At 41.2% G+C, this 25,265-nt stretch overlaps 2 protein-coding genes and 1 non-coding gene across 4 annotated transcripts; 2 read left to right on the top strand and 1 right to left on the bottom strand.

The window, feature by feature from the left end:
* The first annotated feature begins 238 nt into the window (after positions 1–238).
* Positions 239–911, top strand: LOC117126805 (zyxin-like). Its single transcript, XM_033275919.1, has 2 exons — positions 239–691; positions 879–911. Exons 1-2 carry the CDS (start codon positions 239–241, stop codon positions 909–911), a joined length of 486 nt encoding a protein of 161 aa, XP_033131810.1.
* Positions 912–13,229: 12,318 nt separating this feature from the next.
* LOC117126939 lies at positions 13,230–13,335 on the top strand. The gene has a single exon (XR_004449700.1). It is a non-coding gene; the product is annotated as a small nucleolar RNA R71 (small nucleolar RNA).
* A 9,407-nt stretch (positions 13,336–22,742) lies between these two features.
* LOC117126548 (cold and drought-regulated protein CORA) lies at positions 22,743–24,215 on the bottom strand. Of its 2 annotated transcripts, none has more exons than XM_033274890.1 (2): positions 24,082–24,215; positions 22,743–23,243 (listed from the first exon to the last, which is right to left on the bottom strand). In XM_033274890.1, the coding sequence occupies exons 1-2, from the start codon at positions 24,167–24,169 to the stop codon at positions 22,978–22,980; spliced, it is 354 nt and encodes a 117-aa protein (XP_033130781.1). In that variant the 5' UTR covers positions 24,170–24,215; the 3' UTR covers positions 22,743–22,977. The 2 variants fall into 2 exon arrangements, with proteins under 2 accessions (XP_033130781.1, XP_033130782.1); XM_033274891.1 differs by lacking the exon at positions 24,082–24,215 and adding an exon at positions 23,421–23,858.
* Between the last annotated feature and the right edge of the window lie 1,050 nt (positions 24,216–25,265).

Raw genomic sequence — 25,265 nt, forward strand, 5'->3', positions numbered from 1 at the left:
TTCGAGAACCTCGGGTCGACCATCAGGGAACATCGACCGTGTCATTTCCGGTTATCTACGATCGGGGGTGTCACAAAGGTGGTATCTGAGCATTGTTATACGATGCTAGAATGGGACTTGTTTCAAAAAACTTTCGAGTCAAAAATGTGTCGCAAGGATAATTAGGATATGCTGGTTTGTTCCTTCTTTTAGGAATTGATAGACCTGGGTAGAAACTTACCATGATCTTTTGTTGCAGATGCCACCGAGACAGGCACATCGTGGTGGACATTATCTACCGATACCTATTTCATCATCTTCAGACTCCTCGCCGCCATCTACTCCGGCACCACTTCCGACTCCTAGCTTTGAGGCTACACCTTCAGGCTCTAGCTTTGAGACTGACCCGTCTGAAGGGTCATATGATCAGACACCGGAGCAGATTCCTTTGTCTCCAGACCCATACTTTATGGACATCGAGGTGGATGTGGTACACGATAGTCCAGTGCATGGAGATCATCCCACAGCTTCTGCATCTCCTGCCGCTGATATTCCACCAGCTCCTGCCGCACCTATTCCGGCAGCACAACCTCAACCAGCGCCAACCGATCCAGCTATGATAGCACTTCTGGAACTGATGGCTGAGATGGTGAATTTGCAATATCAAGCATTGAATGCACAGCGAGAAGCACAGGGTGCTCAGCCAGCTCCAGTAACTACCACTTCTCACCCGGACTTCCTGAAGATAGTCATGATTATGAAGAACTTGGGGACGAAGCATTACCAGGGAGGCACTGATCCCTTTGAAGCTGATGCGTGGCTTCACAATCTCGAGCAGAACTTTGCTGCAACCCGTTGTCCGGAAGAATTTAAAAAGGATGTGGCTGTTTACTATTTAGAGAAGGACGCCATCAGTTGGTGGTTATGCGTAGAGAGGAACTTTGGAGACTTCAATCTGACTTGGGCTGACTTCCGTACAGCGTTCGTTCGAAAGTACTTCCCACCGGAAGCCCGTGATCGATTGGAGATTAAATTCATGGAGCTAGTTCAGGGAGGATTATCTGTTAGGAAGTATGAGGCAGAGTTCACCCGTCTCAGGAAGTATGTCCACTATGGTCGAGAGGACGAGATGATGATTATCCGTAAGTTCCTTCGAGGACTTAACCCATATATCAGGAGCAGACTTGAGGCAGTAGAGTTTCATAGGCTTGCTGATCTTGTTGAGCGGGCTGTAAACGTTGAGGAGGCCATTGCTGCTGCGAGAGCTTCTTCTAGCAATGCCACACAACCTAGACGTCCATCTGTTCCATTCCAGCCTCAGCCGCATTCTGCTGTGCAGCGAGGACAGGGAGGTAGAGCTTTTCGGGGAGGTCGATCTGGAGGTCCTAGACCTAGAACCCCAACTTGTTTCACTTGTGGCCAGCTGGGCCATGTTAGGAGAGATTGTCCGACCGTGGGACAGTTCCAACCGGCTGTACCATCTCACATCACTTGTTTCACGTGTGGAGAGCGAGGACATTACGCGACATCATGTCCACACACTCATCTTGCTCAGCCTGTTGTTACGAGTGCTCAACCCGTTGTACCAGTTAACCCACCTTTACCCTTACCTCCTGCTAAGCGTCAAGCCACTGCTGGTAGGGCTTATGCTTTAGAGTTACCAGGATCATCCGGACCACCTCAGGGTCCGATTTCAGGTTTGTTTTCTTACCCAATTGAATGTTGCATAATTTTTTTTAATGATTTGTGAATTAGTGATATAAAAAATAATAATAATAAAGTGGTTGAGTAAGTAATTGACGGTAAAGTCAATTATTGACAGGGACTTTGCTTGTGGGTGGAATATCCGCCCACATCCTTTTCGATTCAGGAGCAACACATAGTTTTGTAGCTCCCGAAGTAGCATCCCGATTCGATGGAGAATTCACTAAGGTGAATTTATCCATTCATGTTCTAACTCCCGGAGATCAAGTTCTTGAAACTGAAGGCTGTATTCTAAAAGTTCCAATCATTATCCAAGATATGATTTTTCCGGCTGATTTGTTAGTTCTCCCCTTAGAGAGGTATGAGGTAATCTTAGGGATGGATTGGCTGTCAAGTTACCGAGCTCACCTTGATTGTGGTCGAGGGAAGATTGTTTTTGAGAGAGATACCCAACCCCCTTTAGCTTACCTTGGCATAGTACCCAGTGTTGGAGCGTCACTAGTGTCAGCATTGAGAATTGAAAGCCTTTTGGAGAAGGGTGAAGAAGTATACTTAGTGACCTTAGTTGTTGGACCAGTAGAAGACGAGAAAGAGCAGAACATGGAAGAAATACCAGTAGTCAGAGAATATGAGGACGTGTTTAAGGCATTAGAGGGATTGCTGCCGTCTAGGAGTAACCCCTTTAGTATAACCTTAGAACCCGGATCCGCTGCAATAGCAAAGGCACCATACCGAATTGTCGCTAGAGTTGGAGAAGTAGCCTATAGACTAGAACTTCCACCCGATATGCCTATGCATCCGGTATTTCATGTATCGATGCTATGTAAGCATATACCAGATCCAACTATGGTCGAGCAGCAGCGACCAGAGGACTTGCAACCTAACCTCACCTATCCTGAAGGTCCTTTGCGGATATGCGAGCGTCGTATCAGGAAATTGAAGAATAGGGAAATTTTGCAACTTGAAGTATTGTGGGGAAAGCGACAGAGAGTTGTTATAACATGGTAGGATGAAGATAAGTCTGAGCTGATTACCCATAACTCTTCTCAGATAACCCAATCGTCCAGTAAAGGGTGTACACTTGTATTTTGAGAATTCGGGACGAATTCTTTTAAGGGGGGAAGAGTGTAATAACCCTCACGAGCCAATAAATTTTTGGTCAAGAAAAATCCCACTCGACCAGTTTTTAGTTGGTTCGACCATGATTAATAGAAATAAAAATCGACCCGGTAGATTAATTTCTCGACGGGACTGTCTTGTGGTTGAAAGACCTTCACTTGATAGTTTGGTCGAGTCTTAAATATTTTGGTCGAATTTTTATTAAACTGGAAGAGATTTTCCGAGAACAAGACGAGAGCCAAAGACAAGGAATATTTAGTTAAAAATTATTGGAAATTATCAACCAACAGCTACAAGTAATTTTGGACCAGACTCATGTCTTCCACCAGCCTGCTTGCTCAGTCTTTAATCACATGACTTGCACCTGCCTGCTTGCTTAGCTTCTTCAGTAAATGGCACATGACAATCACAAGCTGCCTGTGTGCTTGCTTCCTCCTTTAATTATTTATGATTGGCTGGAAACTACTTCATGGGAGGGAAAGGACAGTATGGTGTAGATGATGAAACAGGTTGCCAGCTGTCTGCTCTCAGCCAAGCTTTGTTATGAGCTAAACCCTCAGGTGAAACAACCACAGCTTGTATTTAACCCTCCTCCAGCTGCTTCCCACGTTTAGAACCCTGCAGAAAAACCTAGAGAATTTCAGTGAGAAAGAGAGAAAGAAGAACAGAAAACTCAGTGAGAAAAATCAAGAAAAAATTGGTGGTGACCTAATCTTCAACCTTAGCTCAGTTTGGTTCTTGAGAAAGATCAGAAGGTGAGATTTTTAAATAAAACCCTAGACCTAGTTGAGTTCAGATCATGATCAGACCTTGATCTTTCTCTTTGATCAGTCCAGCCACAAGCTTACCTTGGAGAAGAGGATCAGCTGAGGCCATCTAGTCCTTTGGTTTGTCTTGGTAAGCTTTGGTCTCCTAGCCTAAGTCAGTATCTGATCACAACAGTTCATGGCTACCTTAGATCTGGGTCGGATCAGTTGTTTAAGTTATGATACAGTTCAGTTCTTGCTTAGTTTCGGTTTGAATCCATCTCCTAAAACAGTTTGCTAAGGTGTTAGGGATTGATTGGAGTTAAACGAAACTAAACTCAGTCTGATCTTGTCTTGAACTGTTGTTAACTGAATAGAACTGAACTGATCTGATCTGGTATGAAAGGAACCGAGCTTGAACTGATTTGATTTAAGTTGTTTAGCTTGAACCGAACTGTCAGATTGTTGATGTTCTGAACCCAACCTTGCCCTGTTTTGATCAGCTAAGGTGTGGAGCTTTGCTAGTCCCATCCTATCCATTCAGTCTCTTGGTAAGCCACAATCAAGTGAGTCAGATGAGTTGTTGAGTTAACCATAGTAACCGATCAGAACCTTGTCCATTCTCAGGTCCATTCAGCCTTGTTCAAGTGGAACTCAAGTCTTGTCCAAGCCAGTTTCAAGACTAATCTTTAGGTGAGTCTAGATAGATGTTGAGATTGATTGAGTTAGTAAAGTCTCTCAAGTTTATAAGAATGGTGTTATGTTTACTTATTGTAAACTATACATAAGAGTAATCAAAAGGTTAGAGTGAGGTTAATCATAATCATAGTACTTGTTCTCAAGTACTAATCTTAATTATGAAATAATCATGGTTTTGATTATGGATTAATCTTGGTTAATTAAGAATTAATCTTGGTTTAATTGAGAATTAATCTGAGATTAATTAAAGAGTAATCATGATTAATTAAGTACTAATCTTGGATTAATTAAAGATTAATATGAGATTAATTAAGGATTAATCTAGGATTAATTAAGAGTTAATTATGATTAATTAAGGATTAATTATGAATTAATTTTGGAATAATTATGGAAGTAAAATCATGTGAAGTCTTGTTATATTCACTATCCCTAAAGCCCCCGCATTACCGTGACTTGGTCCTGCGAACGGAACAAGGTCATGAAGACACGATGATGGGGTAGCTCCCTGGAGACCGTGTACTGCATGACGATGCAGTGTCGGATTGTCCATACCGGACATTCGACAATGATGGTGATGCTAACTCACTAGTCTCGGTTAGCCTTAGTGGTTTCTCGGGTCTAGTATATATATTGTATTATATGAGTATGGTAACGGGCGGGTGTTGTGGAAGTGATGTTTAAAATAAGAATTCACAATGATGATCGATATTAAAGTATAGTACTAGTACTTGCATGATCATGTATATGCATTGATAATTGCTTGATTGTTATTGATTGTGTTGTGATTCTAGATTCACTGAGTAAACTAGTTGCTCATGACTCATTTGTGTGTGCAGGTAAACCTTAGGCGGGAGACACTTAAATCTTTTGGATGGATGGAGCGGCCAACCAGCGGTAGTATTTTGTTGTCCTTGCAACGTACGTTTTGATGTATATTTACTTAAAACGTTGTTGGGCGATAGGCCGTAGGGTAAACTATAACAGTTTGTAAGATGTTTAAAGTAAATAAATAATGTATAAAAGATGTTTATAAATCACGAGTTCTCATATGATATTAGTCCTTGTCCGGGACGAACTAACTATCGAATATTGCTTTATCGGGTTGAAAAGCCTAGAGTAATATCCGATAGGAGTGTCTGTGTTCTTTGGTTGTTGGTCTAAGGTGATCGGATTTATTTCGAGAACCTCGGGTCGACCATCAGGGAACATCGACCGTGTCATTTCCGGTTATCTACGATCTGGGGTGTCACAGTCGGAGCATGCCTTTGGTATTTTTTGCACCTTCGTGCGAATTTCTCACAATCCTCCGATCATCGTTGGCCAGTAGTATCCGTGGCGTTTGATTTTTACTGCTAGTGACCTTCCACCGGAATGGTTTCCGCAGGACCCAGAATGGACTTCTTCCATGACGTTTCTCGCTTTTTGTCCTTCCAAACACGTCATGAGTGGTCTGGAAAGTTTCCATTTGTAAATTTCACCGTCGACCGTTACGTAACGCGCGGCCTGCGTTCAGATTTTACGGGCCGCCCATTTTTTGGGAGGTAACTTTCCATCGGTGATGTAGGCTCGAATCGTTTCCAGCCATGGCGTATTGTAGCCGTAGTTGGATTGTTCTGATTTCTCCTCCGGCTGTCCTGCGACCTCTTCTACATCGTCGTCTTGATCCCCGATGAGGTTGATGATGATTGGTGGTGCGATACTCGGGTGTTCGATGAATTTGACCGGAATCACTCTTTTAAGACCTGGGTCGGAACTCGATGCCAGGGCTGCGAGAGCATCGGCTTGGACGTTCTCAGAACGGGGGATTCGCGTAAGAGCGAAACAGTCAAATTCTTTGGCTAGATTCTGGACCAGTTTGAGATACGCATCCATTCTTTCGTCCCTCGCTTCGTATTCTCCGCTATATTGACTTGCAACTAGCTGAGAATCACAGTAGGCATGGATGTTACGTATCCTCAATCGGTGAGCTAAACGTAGCCCTGAAATGAATGCTTCGTACTCGGCCTCGTTGTTGGATGCGTGAAATTCCAATCTGAATGATTGTTCTAAGATTTCACTGGTTGGTGAAGTGAGGCGGATTCCGATGCCCAATCCTTGCTTAGATGAGGATCCGTCGACGTGAAGAAACCAGGTTGAATTTGGTTCCTTGTTGGTCATGGTCCCCGTTGGTCACGGTCCCCGTTGGTCACGGTCCACGTTGGTCACGGTCCCTGTTGGTAGTTCGACTAAAAAATCTGCGAGTACCTGGGATTTCGCACTTGTACTCGGTCGATATTCGATATCGTACTCGGTCAACTTGACTGCCCATTTGGCTAGTCGGCCCGACTGACTGGGCTGTGCAGAATCGTCCGTAGGGAGAAAGTCGTGAAGATGACGATTGTGTGTGATTGGAAATATGGTCTTAGCTTTCGCGCCGAAGTTACAACTGCGTATGCTAGTTTTTCCATCAACAGATACCTTGACTCAGCATCTGGCAATGTGTTGCTTATATAAAAAATAGGTTGATGTTCGCCGCGCTCTTCCCTGATTAGACACCGCTCACAGCCGTTGCTGATACTGCGATATATAAGAACAAGGGTTCTCTTTCGACAGGTTTTGCGAGAATTGGAGGAGTGGCCAAGTATCGTTTCAACTGTTGAAAAGCATTTTCGCACTCTTCTGACCATTCAAATTTTTTATTCCCCCGCAAGATATCGTAGAAAGGTAGGCACTTGTCTGTCGACCTGAGATGAATCGGTTAAGTGTTGCGACTCTACCGGTCAATCTCTGGACTTCCCGTTTATTCTTGGGCGAATCCATCTCGATAAATGCATTGATCTGTTTTGGATTAGCTTCGAAACCACGGGATTTGACTAGGTATCCGAGGAATTCTCCCAATGGTACGGCGAATCTGCATTTTACCGGGTTGAGCTTCATGTTATGGGAATTCAGTTGTGCGAAACATTCCTCAAATTGAGATAAGTGATCTCTTGCCTGGGTAGAGCTCGTGTGTTGTATAGCAGATAGGAGCAATCCCGATGGTGTGCAGCGTTTCGAACACATCCTCGTCGATGCCAAGATCAGCCAAAGTCTCCGCGTGGCAGAAACGAGTGGGTAACATGTCAACCCGGAGGATGGCGTTGTAGCGCGCTGCTGTCCCCTTATCCCACCCCTCGCAGTTGAAATCCAAGAGCAATGGGCTGTCGAGATCAATTGGTTCACCCTCTTGTTCCCGGGGCCATGGGTAGGTCGCAGAGGTTTGTTGATGTGCTTGCGGGGGTGGCGTGTTGCATGTAGCTTTCTTTCGCTTGGCGGATTGCTTAGTTTTGGCCATCGAGTTCTTGCGATTTGGATGGGGACTGTCGAGCCTCGTACCTGTAGAAACTGGTGAAGTGAACTGCAAAGACAGAGAGAACTCGAGATTCCAAACGAGTGAGAAGCCAAAACCACTTAAAACGGTTGAGAATCAAAGATTTGGTGGTTGCTTAAAAATCGCAGGGGGAAGGGTCACTGTGCGGCACAGTGAAAGAGGAAAGTGGAAGGGTGAAGCCTTAAATAGGAAAAACCCTAACTACCCCCGAATTTTTTTATTTTTTTATTTTTTTTTGGTTCGGAACACTTACCTGGAATAGTCAATGGGTTGTTCTACCAGAAGAACAGTCCTTTGGTTGTTCTGACTGAAGAGTCCAACTTTTTTTTCTTATTTTTGACCTACAAAATAAATCTGAAAAGAAATATAATAAACTATAGAAATCAATGTACATACTAACCAGTGGGTTGCCTCCCACCAAGCGCTTGGTTAAAGTCATTAGCTTGACTTGGATCAGCCTAATGGGGGATCGCTTAGGACTCTTCTCCCTCTGCGATGGTGGAGTCAGCAAGGTAATGCCTGACGCGCTGTCCGTTCACTAGGAACTCGTCTCCTTTTCTGTCCAGTAACACAAAGCTCCGTAGGGTCGAACTTCCTTAATAGTGAAGGGCCCCGACCACCTAGACTTTAACTTGCCTGGGAACAATCTCAGCCTCGAATTGAAAAGCAAGACCTTATCGTTGGGTCCGAAATGTCTCGCAATAATTCGCTTGACATAGTAGGCCTTGGTCTTCTCCTTGTAAATTTTGGATCTTTCATAGGCGAGGTGCCTTATCTCCTCCAGCTCAAGATTAGAATCATGCGTCTCTCGGTTGCTGGCTTGATGTCAAAATTCAGTAGCTTGACTGCCCATGCAGCCTTGTATTCGAGCTCGACAGGGAGGTGACATGCCTTACCATATACCAGGTGATAGGGGGTCGTCCCTAGCGACATTTTGTAGGCTGTTCTGTAGGCCCATAGTGCATCGTCCAGCTTAAGTGACAAGTCCTTTCGTGACGTGTTGACAGTTTTCTGGAGGATGCTTTTGATCTCCCTATTGGAAACCTTAACCTGTCCACTCGTCTGTGGATGATATGCGGTTGCCACCTTGTGCTTTACTCCATTCTTCGTCAAGAGGCCCTGAAATGCCTTGTTGATGCAGTGTGTTCCACCATCGCTAATTTCCACCCGAGGCACTCCAAATCTCGGAAAGATGATGGAGCTGAACACCTTAGTCGCCACTTTTGCATCATTAGTAGGGCTCGCCATCGCTTCTACCCACTTAGATACATAATCTACGGCGACGAGGATGTACTCATTCTTGAAGGACGGAGGAAATGGTCCCATGAAATCGACTCCCCAATCGTCGAATACTTCAACCTCTAGAATGTAATTCTGAGGCATCTCATTCCTCTTGCTGATTTTCCCAAGTCGCTGGCATGCATCGCACCTGGCTATGTAGGCGTGAGCATCCCTGAACATTGTTGGCCACCAGAATCCTGCTTGAAGGATTTTGGAAACCGTTCTGAATGTAGCGAAGTGGCCTCCGTAAGATGAACCATGGCAGTGATGTAGGATTCCGGGAATATCTGCCTCTGGAACACACCTTCTGAATAAGCCATCCTTTCCATGTCTGTACAAGAACGGTTCATCCCAAACATAATGCCTCGCCTCCCTTAAAAATTTCCTCTTGTCGTTTCCGGTGAAATTAAGAGGTTGCTTTTCAGCAGCTAGAAAATTCGCAATTTCAGCAAACCACGGGAGGTTAGAGTACTGCTTTTGGATCACTTTGACCGGATATTCCGCGATGTGAGAACAATCGGGTCTCCTTCCCAGAGGTTGTTCTGCGATGCTGGAACAGTCTGATGTGATTCCCAGAGGTTGTTCCGCGAAACGCAGACCAACCACGTTGATTTGTTCCACTGGGTGTTCTTCATCAAAAGTTGTGTCGTCCTCAATATTCCTTCTGGACAGGTGGTCTGCAACCCCATTCTCGCCGTGATTTTGTCTAAGCGATTGTTGAAGAATGCCAGCCTTGGGAGACTCCTCTCTTATCCTTTATCTCAAGATCGAATTCTTGGAGGAGAAGAATCCACCTTAACAACCTCGGTTTCGCATCTTTCTTTGTGAGCAGATACTTAAGAGCAGCATGGTCTGTGTGCACAATCACCTTAGATCCCACCAGGTAGGATCTGAACTTCTCGAATGCAAAAACAATAGCCAGAAGTTCTTTCTCTGTCGTAGCGTATCTGCACTGAGCTTCATCCATAGTTTTGCTTGCGTAATAGATCACATGAAGTTTCTTATCCTTGCGCTGCTCAAGTACTGCTCCAACTGCAAAGTCGCTTGCATCAGTCATGATTTCAAAGAGGAGATCCCAGTCTGGCGGTTGCACAACAGGTGCGCTGACTAGAGCTCCTTTGATGGTGTGGAACGCAGCTTGACACTCACTATCGAAATTGAACTTGATCTCCTTGCAGAGCAGTCTGGTGAGTGGTCTCGCTATCCTTGAGAAATCCTGGATAAAACGTCTGTAAAACCCAGCGTGACCCATGAAACTCCTGATGGCTTTCACATTTGTTGGTGGTTGCAAACTCATCATCACCTCGATCTTTGCCTTATCCACCTCAATGCCTTTCTCGGAGATCTTGTGCCCCAGAACAATCCCATCTGTGACCATGAAGTGGCACTTCTCCCAATTGAGCACCAGATGTTTCTCCTCACACCTTTTTAGTACTCTGCACAATTTTGACAAACAGACACTAAAGGAGCTTCCATGGACACTGAAATCATCCATAAAAACTTCCATAATGTCTTCAATCAGGTCAGTAAAGATTGACATCATGCAGCGCTGAAATGTTGCTGGCGCATTGCACAAGCCGAATGGCATTCTCCTGTAAGCATACGTTCCGTAGGGGCACGTGAACGTCGTCTTTTCCTGATCATCTAGATGGATAGGGATCTGTAAGAAACCTGAATAACCATCTAAAAAGCAGTAATATTGGTGGTTAGCCAATCTCTCAAGCATTTGATCAATAAAAGGGAGTGGAAAGTGATCCTTTCTAGTTGCTGCATTTAATTTCCTGAAATCAATGCACATGCGATGTCATGTCACTATCCTAGTAGGGATCAATTAATTCTTTTCATTCGTGATAACAGTGATCCCACCTTTCTTAGGTACTACATGAAGAGGGCTAACCCATTTACTATGAGATATGGCATAGATCACACCTGCTTCAAGAAGTTTCATAATCTCTTTCTTAGCAACATCTTTTAGATTTGGGTTTAACCTCCTCTGATGTTCGACAGAAGTCATTGATTCATCTTCTAGGTGTATTCTATGCATGCATAAATCAGGTGAAATGCCAGGTATGTCAGCTAGTGAATATCCTAATGCCTTACGTTATTTCCTAAGCTCACACAAAAGCAATGCAGTTTCCACATTATTTAGTTCAGCATTCACAATGACAGGATAGGTGGAATTTGGACCTAAGAAAGCGTACCTGAGCCCCTTAGGAAGGGGTTTTAGCTCAACCTTGGGAGCTTTAAGCTCGCTCCAGGGGTCCTCTGGTTGGTTCGACAGAACAGGCGAGTTTGGTGTAGGGGTCGCTCCAGCTGGGGTGGTGTCGTCCCCGTTGCTCTCCTCCCCCAGCTTAGACTCGCTACCATTCTCCCCATACTCCTTGTGGAGACAAGCATCTTGGCATACCCATGTGCATCAATGTTTACGACACTCTGCTCGGCCTCAGCTCTTACTAATGCAAGCTCCAGTGGGTCTTCGGTAAGAATCCTCGATCATTCCTTCGCGAGGTTAGAGCGGATTAATCCCTTCATCAACCTCAAAGGTCTGCCCATCCAACATCGGCTTCTTTAGCAACTCATCCATCTCGAATTGCATAACTATGTCCCCAAGATTCAGATCAATCTTCCCCTGTCGCACATCAATGATGGCTCCAACAATACATAAGAATGGTCTTCCCAAGATGAGAGGATCTTTAGACTCTTCTTCCAGCTCCAGAACAACAAAGTCTGCTGGAACAGAAGTGTTTCCAACTTTTACTTGGAGATCCTCTAGAATACCGACCGGAAATTTGACTGATCTATCTGCGAACACCAAGGACATCTTAGTTGGTTTGAAATGCGTGTATCCTAGACGTCGAGCTACAGAGTAGGGCATGCAGTTCTACAGAGTAGAATTGCATTGCACTCCTTAGGATTTTTTGTCTGTTTTACCAGGTAGAACACCAAGGACATCTTAGTTGGTTCACGCTGGATCCAAGATCAACCAAGGAGCATGCAAAAACTGTTTTCCCAATCTGGATAGGGAGGACGAACTTGCTGGGGTCTCCTCGCTTCTTTATCTATCTGTTATGAAGCACTGCACTGCACTCCTTAGAAACTGTCATGAATTCGCTCTCCTCTGATATTTTTCCTGAGATCAATCCTTTCATAAAGCTGCGCATGGAGGGCATCATTTGGATCACATCCATCAGGGGGAGTCGGACGGTTAGATCCTCCAGCATCTTCCTGCACTTCATCTCCTCTATGTCCTTACGAGTACCCTTTGCTGGAACAGGGTAAGGGACTATAGGAATGTATTCGCGAGGAGGAACAACCTCTGGGATTGGGCGAACAGCTTCAGCTGGTTGTTCTGGCCCTGGTGAACTTGTTTCAACTGCTGGTTCTGTATTCCCCTCTACTGCCAGGGTATCGGCTGGTAGTTGTTCCGACTCTTTCTGCTTCCCTTTCTCAGCCGTGGTGAACCTCCTCTTCTCCGGCTCGGAAAGTTGCTTCCCGCTCCTTAGCTGAACTGCATTGCACTCCTTAGGATTTTTGTCTGTTTTACCAGGTAGAGTACCTTGCTGCCTCTTGACACTCTCAACAGTCTGAGCTATCTGAATGTCCATGTGTCTCATATGGCTCGCGACATTATCATACTTGGTGCTCAAATCTCCGAACATATGGTTCATTTTGGTATTGATCTCGGTAGTAACCTGGTTTAGAGCTTTCCCTTGGAGCTGTTGTCCTTGGTGTAGCTGCTGCAACATAGTTTTGTTTCATCTTGCGGAACCGCGACAGAGGCGGAAGTAGCAGGCTGAGTGTTCTGGTGCTTCTGCATCTGAGGTTGATTGTTCTGTGGTTGGCTTAGAAAATAGGTTCGGGTTTGGTAGTTCTTTTGATACCCCGCATACTGACCTTGACTGCTCTGTGCCGGATCAACCGGTTTCTCCTGCTTAGGCCAGAAAAGTTGTCGATTGTTCCTTACGTTAGGGTTTGGGTGGTAGTTCTTTAACTGCCACCCTTGCCCATTTACGTAGCTCACTTCCTGCTGATCGTCTCCTGCTTGTTCAGCTTCAAACGCCTTGTCGCCTGCACTCTTCTTAGGAGTTGCTTCTTCCATTATGAAAACTTGGCTCTGGTTTCCCTTAAGCAGTTGGTCCACCTTCGCCGCAAGATCATCTATATTGTTCACACTTTTGGAGCGATCGTGCTCCTTGTTCTTGTTGAGTGAACTTGAAGCCATGTTCTCAATCAACGCGAACGCACTAGGTGTGGTTTGAGTCATGAGGTCTCCGTTACTAGAAGAATGAAGGGTGTTTCGGAACTCATAGCTCACTCCATCATAGAACACCTCCAGTATGTAATCATCATCAGACCCATGGTGTGGGCACTCTCTCTGGTACTCCTTGTACCTTTCCCAAGCTTCATGAAAGGTTAATCAGATTTCTGCTTGAAATTGGAGATTCTATGCCTTAGAGCCGCGGTTTTGGACTTTGTGTAGAAGTAGCTTAGGAATGCTGATCGAACCTGGTCCCATGTGGTGAGAGAACCGGTTGGGAGAGATTGCAGCCAGCGAGAAGCTTTCCCTTCAAGAGAGAATGGGAACAGCGAGCATTTGATATAATCTGGTGGCACTCCATTAGAGCGAGAGAAATTGCAGATCCTCTCAAAGGCCTATGTGGTCCATTGGAATGTCTGAAGTGAGGCCGCTGAACGTGCTCTTCTGTACCAGACCTATCAGTGCAGGTTTGATCTCATAATCTTGTAGAGTACAGGGTGGAGAGCTGATGGGGGAGAAGTTAGTAGCGAAGTTTGGCGGAAGGTTTCGCTCCCTAATAAGAGCACCACGCTCTTCTCGTGCGGCGTTCTCGGCTGCTTGGTCCTCAGCAGTTTGTTGCTGATTTTGGATGGTTTGCTGCATCTGCAACATCTGTTGTTGCTGAGTCTGTATTTGTTGTTGAATGAGTGCCAATGCAGCAGTGAGGTCATCCATGTTGACGTGATCACCCATGTTGGTGTTGGTTGTTCTTGGCTGTTGACGGTTCTGTCTTTCTAATCTTGTGAGTTCTTCGTTGGTCAGTTGATGTAGTGGTCCTTGTGCTTTGCTCCGAGTATGTCTACTGGTCATGCACTTGGATCATCTGTTCCAACAAAGAAATAAAGCAAGTTAGATATCTCACACTAAATATTAAACCGAAAAAGAAAGGTAAAGCTTAGTCCCCGTCGCAACGGCGCCAAAACTTGGTACACTAAAAATGAATCCTTGCTACTGTCAAGTTAACAGTGGTAATTGTAATATTTGAGATTCAATCCTGAGGACCAGTTTACTTTTACTCTTATGAGTTCAATAATAAGCTGAGAAACAAGTGGGGTTTTGGGAATTCATTGTGACGCAAGTAACTAGAATACCTAGATGGTTCAAATTTGATTTAAATGAAGCCGGCTTAGGGTTATTAATCGGATGTCAATGCAGAACTGAACAACTATTCAAGTGCAATGAGGTGCACTCTAGAATTCAGATCACTCGGCTAGAACAATCCACTATCGTGGTCTTGCTCCCTTTGCATATCGGTCTTGAATCCTAAGTTCTCACTTGGAACAAGACACGATAACAAGCCTTAGAGACAAGATCTGATTAGTTCACGTAATACCCTAATATCTACTCTCGCTGATTAGGGATACAAAGCTCATTCAATATATGTCAATTTATCTCCTAAGCGGTTAGCTAGGTGATTAAATCAGAGATCGACAGTTCATGCGGCTAACACCCTACAACCCTAAGCAAGCTTAGCCTACTACTCAATCATAAAGCAGGATGACACAAACATGGTTTCTGAATAATACTGCATATAAAATAAAGTAGAAAGACAAGGGTTCAGGATGATCTTCTCGTGAGAATGAGAGATGAAGCCTTCTCCCTTACAAGTTGCTTAATCCAAAGAAAATAGTTATAGGTCTCTTGCAAAAACTAGCGTCCGAAAAAGAAATGATAGCATAGGCCTTTTTATATGGAGGCGCTGGTGGTAAAGAGATAAGAGAGAGTGGAATCTAGGGCAAACTTCCAGAATTGGAACTTTCCTTAATGATCGGGAACAGTCAAACGCTTGTTCTCTTCGGGAACAACCTTCGGGTTGTTCTAGATGACTGTTCCGCATCGAATCCTTCAAAACGGCATCCGACTTCCAGAATCTCTCTTCTTTACTCTTTCACCTGCTCCAAACCTGGAATGATATCAATTAAACACGAATTAGGACTTAGAATTAGCTCAAAGCACACATATAATGGTACTAAAAACACCATATATCATGGTTCGGGTGGTTTGGTTGGGATCCATAGTCGCGCTTAGGAAACTTAGATCGGTTTCTTAGCAAAGATGTTTTTCATTTATCTTTTCCACAGTCGGTGCCAAAATGTAGAACCTAAAATCTACATACATTAAGTATTTGAAAGTGATCGGGAGTTTGATCTAGGGAAGATAAAAGATGTAGGCAACAATATCTTTAGAAAACAACGATGTTAATAGTTTCCAGTAGGCAAAAATGGACTTTATTGATGAATAGGACCGAATACAATAAGTTGAACTAGATTGAATTACACAAGTGAGATCGTTAAAGAAAAGGATCTAAGAACAGGAGAAAACAAAGTCGATGTATGTGTGTAGCTCTCTCTAGGGTTTTCAACGTGTTCTTCTTCATGTCCCTTCTCATTTCTTTATAGCGAGTCGACTTCGCGATCTCTGTAGCTGTTTTGCGACCTTTGTAACTGCTCCGCGATCTTCGTAACCGCTCCGCGATCTCTGGGGGGCCTCGACTTCTTTGCTTTTGAGCTCGGTTGCTTGCTACGGGTTTTGATCCTTACGGCCCATCACTTTGATCATGGCCCGTTAAGGTATTACCCAAAATTGGGTCCAACATCTGGGATGTAACGAACTTCACTCAATGTGACCGATGATCCATCTTTGTTGTCTATGGTTATTTTTCCCATTCCTCAAACTATGCAGAATGAGTTGTGACCCATCATCACTTTATTCCCGTCATATTCCACAAACTCTGATAGAAGATCCCTTTGTTGCGTGATATGAAAAGTGCAACCTGATTCCAACACCCACTCTTCATTTGATACCATCAGACTGTCTGTCAGGGCTATTAACCCTGGAAGATTCTTTGCCACGTTTGCTGAGTTTTCTAAATTTGAGGAGTGAGATGTTTTTTTGTGTTCTGGACAGTCTCGTTTCCAGTGTCCATCGCTTCCACATATCCAACAAGTTTTATCTTGTTTTACATTCTACTTTCCTATTGACCTGAATCTGCTCTTTCGTTTGCTGTTCCATTGCTTGTTATTTCCTGAGTCATTTCTGGTCGATGTTCTTCCCCTTGACTCACTGTAAAGACCTGAGTGTATGCCTCTTGTTGTCAACCCCTTCTGCTTTATCTCTGCCTCTTTTGAGTATGCCATAGTGATGACTTTGTTGACTGTCAGCATGTCTTTCCGGGTCCATATTGTATGGTATGTACCAATGGCTCACAGGCTGTAGTCAGCCCAGAGAGTAGTTGAATGGCTTGATCCTCGTCTGAGATGTCGATCTTGATACTTGCCAAATCAGCTAGAAGCTTTAGGAAAGAGTCAAAGTTCTCTTCCATTGGTTTATTTTCTTCCATCCTGAAGCAAGAAAACTTCTTCTTGAGATATATTCAGTTTGGCAAAGACTTTGTTTGGTAGTCTCTCTCAAATTCTTTCCCCATTCTAAGAGATATAGTCTCATTCATAATCTTCATCAAGATCAAATCACTGGGACAAGTGGTGAATAGACTCCTAGCTCTTAGATATCTTTCTGCCTTCTTTAGGTCTTTCTTTACTTCGACACCTTCCTCTAGCTTTGCTATATCAAATTCAAAAGTGGTTTCTTTCTAAAGTACTGATACCAGGCCATGAATCGCTAACTGTGTCATCATCTTAAATTTCCAAAGTCCAAAGTCACCGTTCCTATCGAACTTCTCGATCTCGAACCTCCCTTGCGTCGGATCCATCCTCTTTGATGTGTGATTCCTCGCTTCTTGTCACTTGCAGATAACCAAGAAAACAATCCCACAACAACTAGATGCACAACCAAAGATTCAAGATCAGATCGATTTAGTATAAGAGTAGAATTGAACTTCCTTTATAATCCCAATCAACCTCTTCTCGTTGATTGGTGCTCCTCGATCTTTACTCCTCGTAGAACCAGATCGTTCTTCTGAATCCGGACCTCGATCATGTCTTCTGAATCCTTTGAATGCTCTAGCCTAGCTCTGATACCACTTGTAGAATAATCTGATACACACTTGTATTGTATCTCAATGATCTCTCTTGACTATCGAACGCTTTGATTCTATCGATCTCTCACGTCTCTCGTTGTTTGAAGATCGCGACTCCACTCACACACTCGAAAACCCAGAACGCAACACGAAAGAAAACAATTGACAAGAAAACACGCAAAGTTTTAGAGTTCCCCAGATTTTGGGTACATCTTCTTCAGGATCGGTACCTGGAATTCGTTATCTCTTTGGAGTGTTACACGAGATTCTTTACAACAATGGCAGAATCATCTGCTTCGGTACCTGGATAACATGAGAAGAAGACGAGGCTGTTAGGTTGTTATGAGGTGTTATCCTCTGCTTCTCATCCTTCATTTTATATGCACATGTAACTTCAGCTCTTGGGTTTCACTCTTTCACCAGAGGCCGAGCATAATCTTTATCGCTCTTCTTTATTATTGACATCCAGGCCCAGTTGTCAACGACAGGCCCAGTCCAGATCAACTCAGTCACTTGCCAATCTCACATAGAATATTTTTGGAATATAACTTTTATATGTTTTAATAAATATGTATTGCCATTTTTGATCTACATTAAATATGTATTGTCATTTTTTTTTTGTCAGCAAACAAAGCAGACTCATGTAGACTCTGCGAACCACCCCGATAGCTCTGCATCCATATGGACGACAAATGACGGTTGCTTTCTTGCACTGCGTGCGAGACTGTCCGCCTTTGAGTTCTGTGTCTGTGGTATATGAATGATCTCTGAGCTGTTAAAACTCCTCTTTAAAACTTTTATGTCTTCCAAATAGCTTGCAAAGGCTGGCCACTCTTCTGGTTCCGACACCATCTTCACCAATTGAGCACTATCCGTTGCAAAAGTAACCCATGCTTGTCTAAGATTCCTCATACATTCCATTGCCCATATAAGGGCCTCTATCTCTGAGTGTAGTGGCGACTGACTCGCTCTCGTGTTCCTTGCTCCCATTAGTCCATCGTAGCCTTCCAGGGTACTATACCATCCTTGCCCTGAAAAGCTATCCTCATTTTTCCAAGATCCGTCTGTAAAACACCATCTACCTGGTATACTCGTTATTATCGAAGATACATGAATTTGGGTGCGTTCCATGTCTTGAGTCTGAGAATTTTGTGCTTCCACCCAAAGTAACGATTCCATTTCTGCCAGTTTGAGAGTATCTCTCGGGTCCATATCCAAATTGCTAAAAACTTTGTTGTTTCTACCTTTCCATATATACCAGAGAATCCAAGCAAATGAATGATCCTCCATTTCAGGAGAAAGTCTCCAAAATAAATGATCCATATTGGTAAACAAAGATTGAGTGGGAAAAATATTTGGATTCATCGGGATCCGTGAAAGTGCCCAGACCTGAACTGTCGGTGGACATTCAAAAACACGTGATTAGCTGATTCCTCGGGAGCACCACATCGGTCACAAACAGTATCTCCTTGCATTCCTCTTGACCTCAAATATTTCTTAACCACTATACATCCCGTCAATAGTTGCCATAAAAAATGTTTCAACTTGGGTGGGCAGCGTAACTTCCAACAGAACGTCTTCAAAGGTGTTATCGAAGGGCCAAACTGGGGTGGCATTATTTCTCTATCCGGATATACTCGTTCCACTTCATATCCAGATTTAACCCTATATTTTCCATTGTTGTAAAATGCCATCCATTCCGGTCTTCTAGATGAGATCTACTGATAGGAATACTTTGAATAATTTTCACATCTTGCGGATCCACCAGAGCTCGAATAACCTGTAGGTTCCATGATCGTGATGTTCCATCGATAAGAGCATCCACTGTTAGGTCCGGGTAAAGATTGTGTTGATTTTTATTTGCTGGTCTCGGGCGAGTGGATGGAAGCCAAGGGTCATTCCATACTGATATAGATGATCATGTTCCCACCCTTTGATTAGTCCTTTGCTAACCAGAGATCTAGCAGAGACAATACTACCCCAACCATAAGATGACGAGTATGATCTAATGGGTTCCAGGGGTGAAGCATTCCTGAAATATCTCCCTTTGAATACACGAGAAAATAAAGTATTCGGTTTGTCCATTAATCTCCAAAATTGTTTCCCAAGCATAGCTGTATTAAAATCTGTGAGATCTTTGAATCCCAAACCTCCATCGTCCTTAGAGCTACACAGTTTGTCCCATGATTTCTAATGCATACCTCTCTTGTTACCCCCTGGACTCCACCAGAATTGTGCTACAGCACTAACTAATTTCTTCATTACCGTTTTTGGAATTCGAAAGCATGACATCACATTGTTTAGCAAGGCTGTAACCACAGATTTTATAATCACTTCCTTACCCCCTCTGGTGAAAAACTTAAAAGTCCAACCATTTACTCTGCTATTTAGACGCTCCTGAACAAATCCAAAAACTTGCACCTTTGATCCTCCCATATTTTCTGGGATGCCCAAATAAGACCCCATTCCTCCTAAATTATGTATACCTAAGATATCTCGAACTTCCTGTCGTGTAGCTTCTGCAATCTTGTGTCCAAATTGAATCGAAGATTTTTTCAAAATTTATTTGTTGTCCTGAAGCCCTTCATATTCTTTGAGAATCCTAAGAATTGTCTGACATTCTTCCTTCTGAGCTTTGCAAAAGAAAAGGCTATCGTATGCAAATAAAAATGGGAAATTGGGGGGCAGGCCCTAGCAACCTTTAGACCCGTTAGTTGCTTATTTCGTTCTGCCTTTTTAATATTTGCGACCAATGCTTCTGTACACATAATAAACAGATAAGGGGATAGAAGGTCCCCCTGACGTAATCCCCTCTGTGGTATTATATGTCCTTTTGGTTGTCCATTCAATAAAACCTTATACTGAACTGAGGAAATGCATTACATCATTAATTGGATCCAATGCTGGCCGAATCCCACCTTGGTTAGTAGTTCTTGGATAAAGATCCATTCAACTTTGTCATAAGCTTTGCTCATATCCGTTTTTATTGCCAAAAATTTGTCCTGACACGGTTTATTAGTTCGCAAACCATAGAACATCTCCTGAGCTATAAGAATATTATCTGATATTAATCATCCAGCAAAAAAGCCGATTGCGTCTCCGAGATCAGTGATGGAAGACAGACCTTTAATCTTTTACATAATACCTTAGATAGAATCTTGTATCCTACATTACATAAGCTGATAGGTCTGAGTTCAGTCATCCTTGTGGGTCTCTCCTTTTTAGGAATCAGACAAATATTTGTAGTGTTTAACCTTGTGTCCAAATTTTCCGATGCCAAAAAACTATTGACCATTTCCAATAGATCATTTTTTATTATATGCCATGAGTGTTGAAAAAAGAGAGCCGTCATTCCATCCGGCCCAAGAGCTTTCTCCGGATGCATCATGAATAAAGCATGTCGAACTTCCTCCTCAGTTGCCAACCGAACAAGCCGTTGATTCATTTGTGGTGTAATTGAGGGTGTAATCTCATCTAAAAAACCATCAAAACCAGTAGGAGTTGTTGTCTGAAACAGATCTTCAAAATAATCCACTGCCACCTTTTCTACCCCCTGCTCCTCAATTATCCAGTTTCCATCAGAATCATATAGACCCACAATTCTATTACGAGCACGACGTTGTTTTGTTAGAGCATGATAGAATTTTGTATTGAGATCCCCAGAAGTGTGCCACATATTACGACTCTTTTGTTGCCAGTACTCTTCATCATCCTTATAAGCTTCCTGTAACTTCCTTGAGACCTCTAGAATATCTTCTTGGGTTCTAGTATTATCCGTTTGGACTTCTTCAAGTGCTTTCTGGAGTTCTCCAATTTTCTCTTTCCCATAAGGTGGATTATTCTTCCGCCATGTAGAGATCTCATGATGGCAGTTTGTAATTTTTGAAATGAAATCCCCCGGATTCGCCTCTGAGAATTCACCCCACCCTCTTGCAATCGAGTCCAATAAGCCTTTTTGTCCAATCCATCTCTTGTCAAACCGAAATTTTCCCCTCCGTCTTGTTATTTTATTGTCCAGAAAAGCCACCACCGGTCGATGATCGGACCCCACCATTCTCAAATATTCTGTGTAAGAGCATGGAAAAAGTGTATCCCAATCTTCGTTTGCTAAAGCTCGATCCAACCGGCACCGAACCATAACTTTTTTCTTTTTTCCTTGTTTCCTTCTTCCTTGCCAGGACATCTGATTTCCTCGGACTGGGAACTCCAAAAGTTCAGTATTCCTAATCATGTCATTAAACGGTACAAAAGATCCTGCACTGCGTATGCCCCCCCCCTTTCATGATTCCCAGTTATCTCATTCAAATCTCCATTAATAAACCAACGGCTCTGACCTTGCTAGGCCATACCTTGTTAACCGTTCCCAAACTTGATCCCGTAACTGTTGAACCGGCTCTCCATAAACAAAGGTCATATAAACTTTTTTCCAGGGACAAAGTTTCAACATCAATCATACGATTACTAGTATATAGAATATCAACCTGGTATTCATTATTGTAAAACAATGCCAAACCTCCACTCGTACCAACCGGGTCCACTGTAACTAAATTATCATAACCAAAATGAGACTGAAGACCCTGAAGGTAAACTAAATCTTGTTTTGTCTCGGAGAGAAACAAAAAATCCGGTCTATGTTTATGCCATATTTTCCGTAAATAACTAATTGTCCAGTGACTTCCCGCACCTCTACAATTCCAACTCAATACTATCATAAAAACCTTTTAGAAAAAACTCATTAGAGCTAGATTATCGGGTGTGAAGAAACTCTGGGTAACCAGACTGCACTCGACAGAAAACTGATATTTCATTATGTATTGTCATATACATGTATATATATATATATATATATATGAATTATGGTTCATCTATTTAGTTTGCATTATTTTCTGTTTTAAAATAAATTTATTAAATAAATAAATGTATTTTAAGTGGTAATATTTTGTATTATTTGTTGTTTTCATAGTAAGTAATATTTTTTTATTAAATTTCTATTTGAACTTCAAACAAAAATAATTAATAATATATAGTAAAATTATAAAACAAAGTATATATAACTTATATTTAAACATAGAATTAAAATTTTAAGTTTACTTTTAAACATAAAATTATATTTGTTTTTGCTGTTTTTTAAATAGGCTTATGTGTGTTTTGGTAATGATATTATATTTTATTATATCACAATAAATATTTTACTATTGATAATATTTTCATTTCATTATTTTATAAGCAAAAACCAAAAAAAAAAAATTAACCAAAATATAAATCATAATTCATGGTTTTCAAAAATTTAAAATATAATGCAAATTAAAAAAAAAATCCAAATCTAAAATAAAAAAACCAACAACTAAAAAACAAAAATCAAAATTAAAAATCTAGAAACCAAACAAACAATCATCTCCATAAATGGATCTTGATTAGATTTGTAGTCTGGATCTAATTGTTTTAGGTTCGGTTAATAATTAGTTAGAAAGGTAGTGTCAAATTGTTTTTGTTATAATTTCTATTTAAAAATAATAATTTAAATAAATAAAAGAGGAAAGTCTCCAAACAAGAATTTTTTTTCAGCCATTTTATTATTTTTTTGGTAAAAAATTCCCAACATAAACTACAAACGATTTTATTTTTGCAAAGAGTACATATTACAACTCGAACATAGATACATTACATTACGAAACTTTATTCACCTAATTTCTTTTATTTGACTGAAGTAACTTTTACAAACTCACCATGGTTTAATTATAGTCATACACATACATGTCACAGGTGTATACAGGACTGTGTGTATACATAGATGAAATCATCCATGGTTGTTAAAGTATTGATAGATTTAGTTGCCAGGCTGAGTCTGAACAGCTTCTGGACCGTGTCCGCCGTGGCCTCCTCTTCCTCCGTGTCCCCCGTGGCCTCCTCTTCCTCCCTTGTATCCTCCACCTCTTCCTCCGTTGTATCCTCCTCGCCCGTTATATCCTCCACCTCCCTTGTATCCTCCACCTCCGTTGTGTCCTCCTCTGTTATATCCTCCTCGTCCGTTGTAACCTTCATTTCCGCCATGGCCACCACCATATCGATCAGGTTGCACAGTTTCCTCACTCTCTGTTTTCACCGTACATATCCAAAACAAAGCACCTCAATATTATTTCAAAGATATCTTTTAGCACGTGCATATGTGCATTCCACTCCCCGATTTTTGAAATAAATTTCGCTTAAAACTATTCAAATATATATAATTTCGGATCTCGGTCAAAAAAGATAAATCGCATCATTATATACCTTCAATATAAAATTTGCACCGAACATCTAAATGGTTTGAGTTGGCCTGATACGTATAAAAGGTTTCAATATCATACATATCGTCTTCTTTTTTTCTTTTTTAATAAAACTGGGCTAATCTCCTGGAGAGCCTACCAGGGAAAGACAAACCCGGTTCCTCTACGGAGGAGTTAGATATTCACACCGCCTAGCTACACATATCGTTTTTTCTTACTAGACAAATATTCCCTCACTTTTTAATATAAGTCGTTTTAAAATTATGCATACAGATTAAAAAAATATTATTTTTTATATTTTCTTAAAAAAACATCATTAATTATTTACCTAACCACGAATCAGTCAATAATAAAATAGAAAGTATATTATCATTAGTCATATAAACTAAGTTTTAATAAATTTTACATAGAAAATCGAAAAATCATATATTTGGAACATAAAAATTTCTAAAACGACTTATATTAAAAAAACGGAGGGTAGATAACAACATCATACTTAAATGTGTTTTGACTTAGCAAGTCCAAATAATTAACCAGCATTTATTCAAACAAACTTTCTGGACTTAAAACGGACGAAATGGTATGATGAAATTATGAAATAGTACTTTAGCACCACAGCCTTTGGAACTACTTTTATTTTTATATAGAATAATAAATTTACGTACCCGACTTCTGTGCAGATGCTGCGGCCATTTCTGACACAACGAGAAGAATTGCAAAGACACCCAGCATAATCAAAGTCTTTGAAGCCATTTTCTTTAACCGAATTTAAGTTATAACACTCTCTTTGTCGAAAACAAATGATGAATAAAATGTCAGTCTGCATGATCTCTATTTAAAGATAAAGAGGAGCAGCGGATGAGAAAAGCCAAATAACAAAATTCAATAAAAAAATTTAATTTTTTAATTAAAAGAAAAGAGGCAGAATTTATCACAACATTGGATTTGGAACTTTATAGAATTTGAACACCTACTAAGTTCCAGAAAATCTAAAATTAAGATAAAATGTTGAAAAATTATTACAGTTTCTTTAAAAAGATTTAAATCAATTTTATAATATTTAAAAAATATTTAAACCTTTGAATTTTATTTTAATGAAAATTTATATTCTTTAAATTTTATTTTTATTACTTATTAATTTATATAAAATATATAAATATACAAAATAATATTTCAAATAAACTTTATTTATCTGATTTCATTTTTTTATTTTATGTAAAAGTGAAAAATAAAGAAGAATTTATTTTGTAAGAAATTTCAAATAACATCATCATAGGAAGTGATATTTTTTCTTCATTACTTTTAACCATATAAGTTTTTTTATAATTCCACCAATCTTATTTGATAGATTTAATGACTAAATCTATATTTCCAATAAGTTAGAATTTTGAAGAACTAATACAAATTATGAACTCAATAACTTTGGATTTCAAATTATTTCTGTTAATGTTAAATACAATATAACTGATGATTTTGGGGGAAAATGAAATCCTATAAACTTACTAATCGGTTAATTCAATAATTACCCTAAAATGTTTTCTAGAAGAACTTCTTGGATGAGGAGTTTGAAAAATAATTAAGTAGAAAGTGAAAAGAAGTTATTTTGTTAAATATTTAAGATGGGTTTACTTAATTCATTTAACTGTTATGAAAAATGTGTTCTCACTATATTCTATTTAGGTTATTTCCTATTTTTCAGCTTTAGATCTTGTTAAGCTTGAGCGTACATGCGTAAGGAGAATATAATGATCCACATTCTGGTCCAATAAATTCAGATCGAGGCCCAAACCCATCCCCAGAAGCCCATGATATTTTCTATAAAAACTCAGCACTCTACTTTGTTTTCTTC

The sequence above is a fragment of the Brassica rapa genome, chromosome A07 (genome assembly GCF_000309985.2).
Source record: "Brassica rapa cultivar Chiifu-401-42 chromosome A07, CAAS_Brap_v3.01, whole genome shotgun sequence".
NCBI classification, from domain to species: domain Eukaryota; kingdom Viridiplantae; phylum Streptophyta; class Magnoliopsida; order Brassicales; family Brassicaceae; genus Brassica; species Brassica rapa.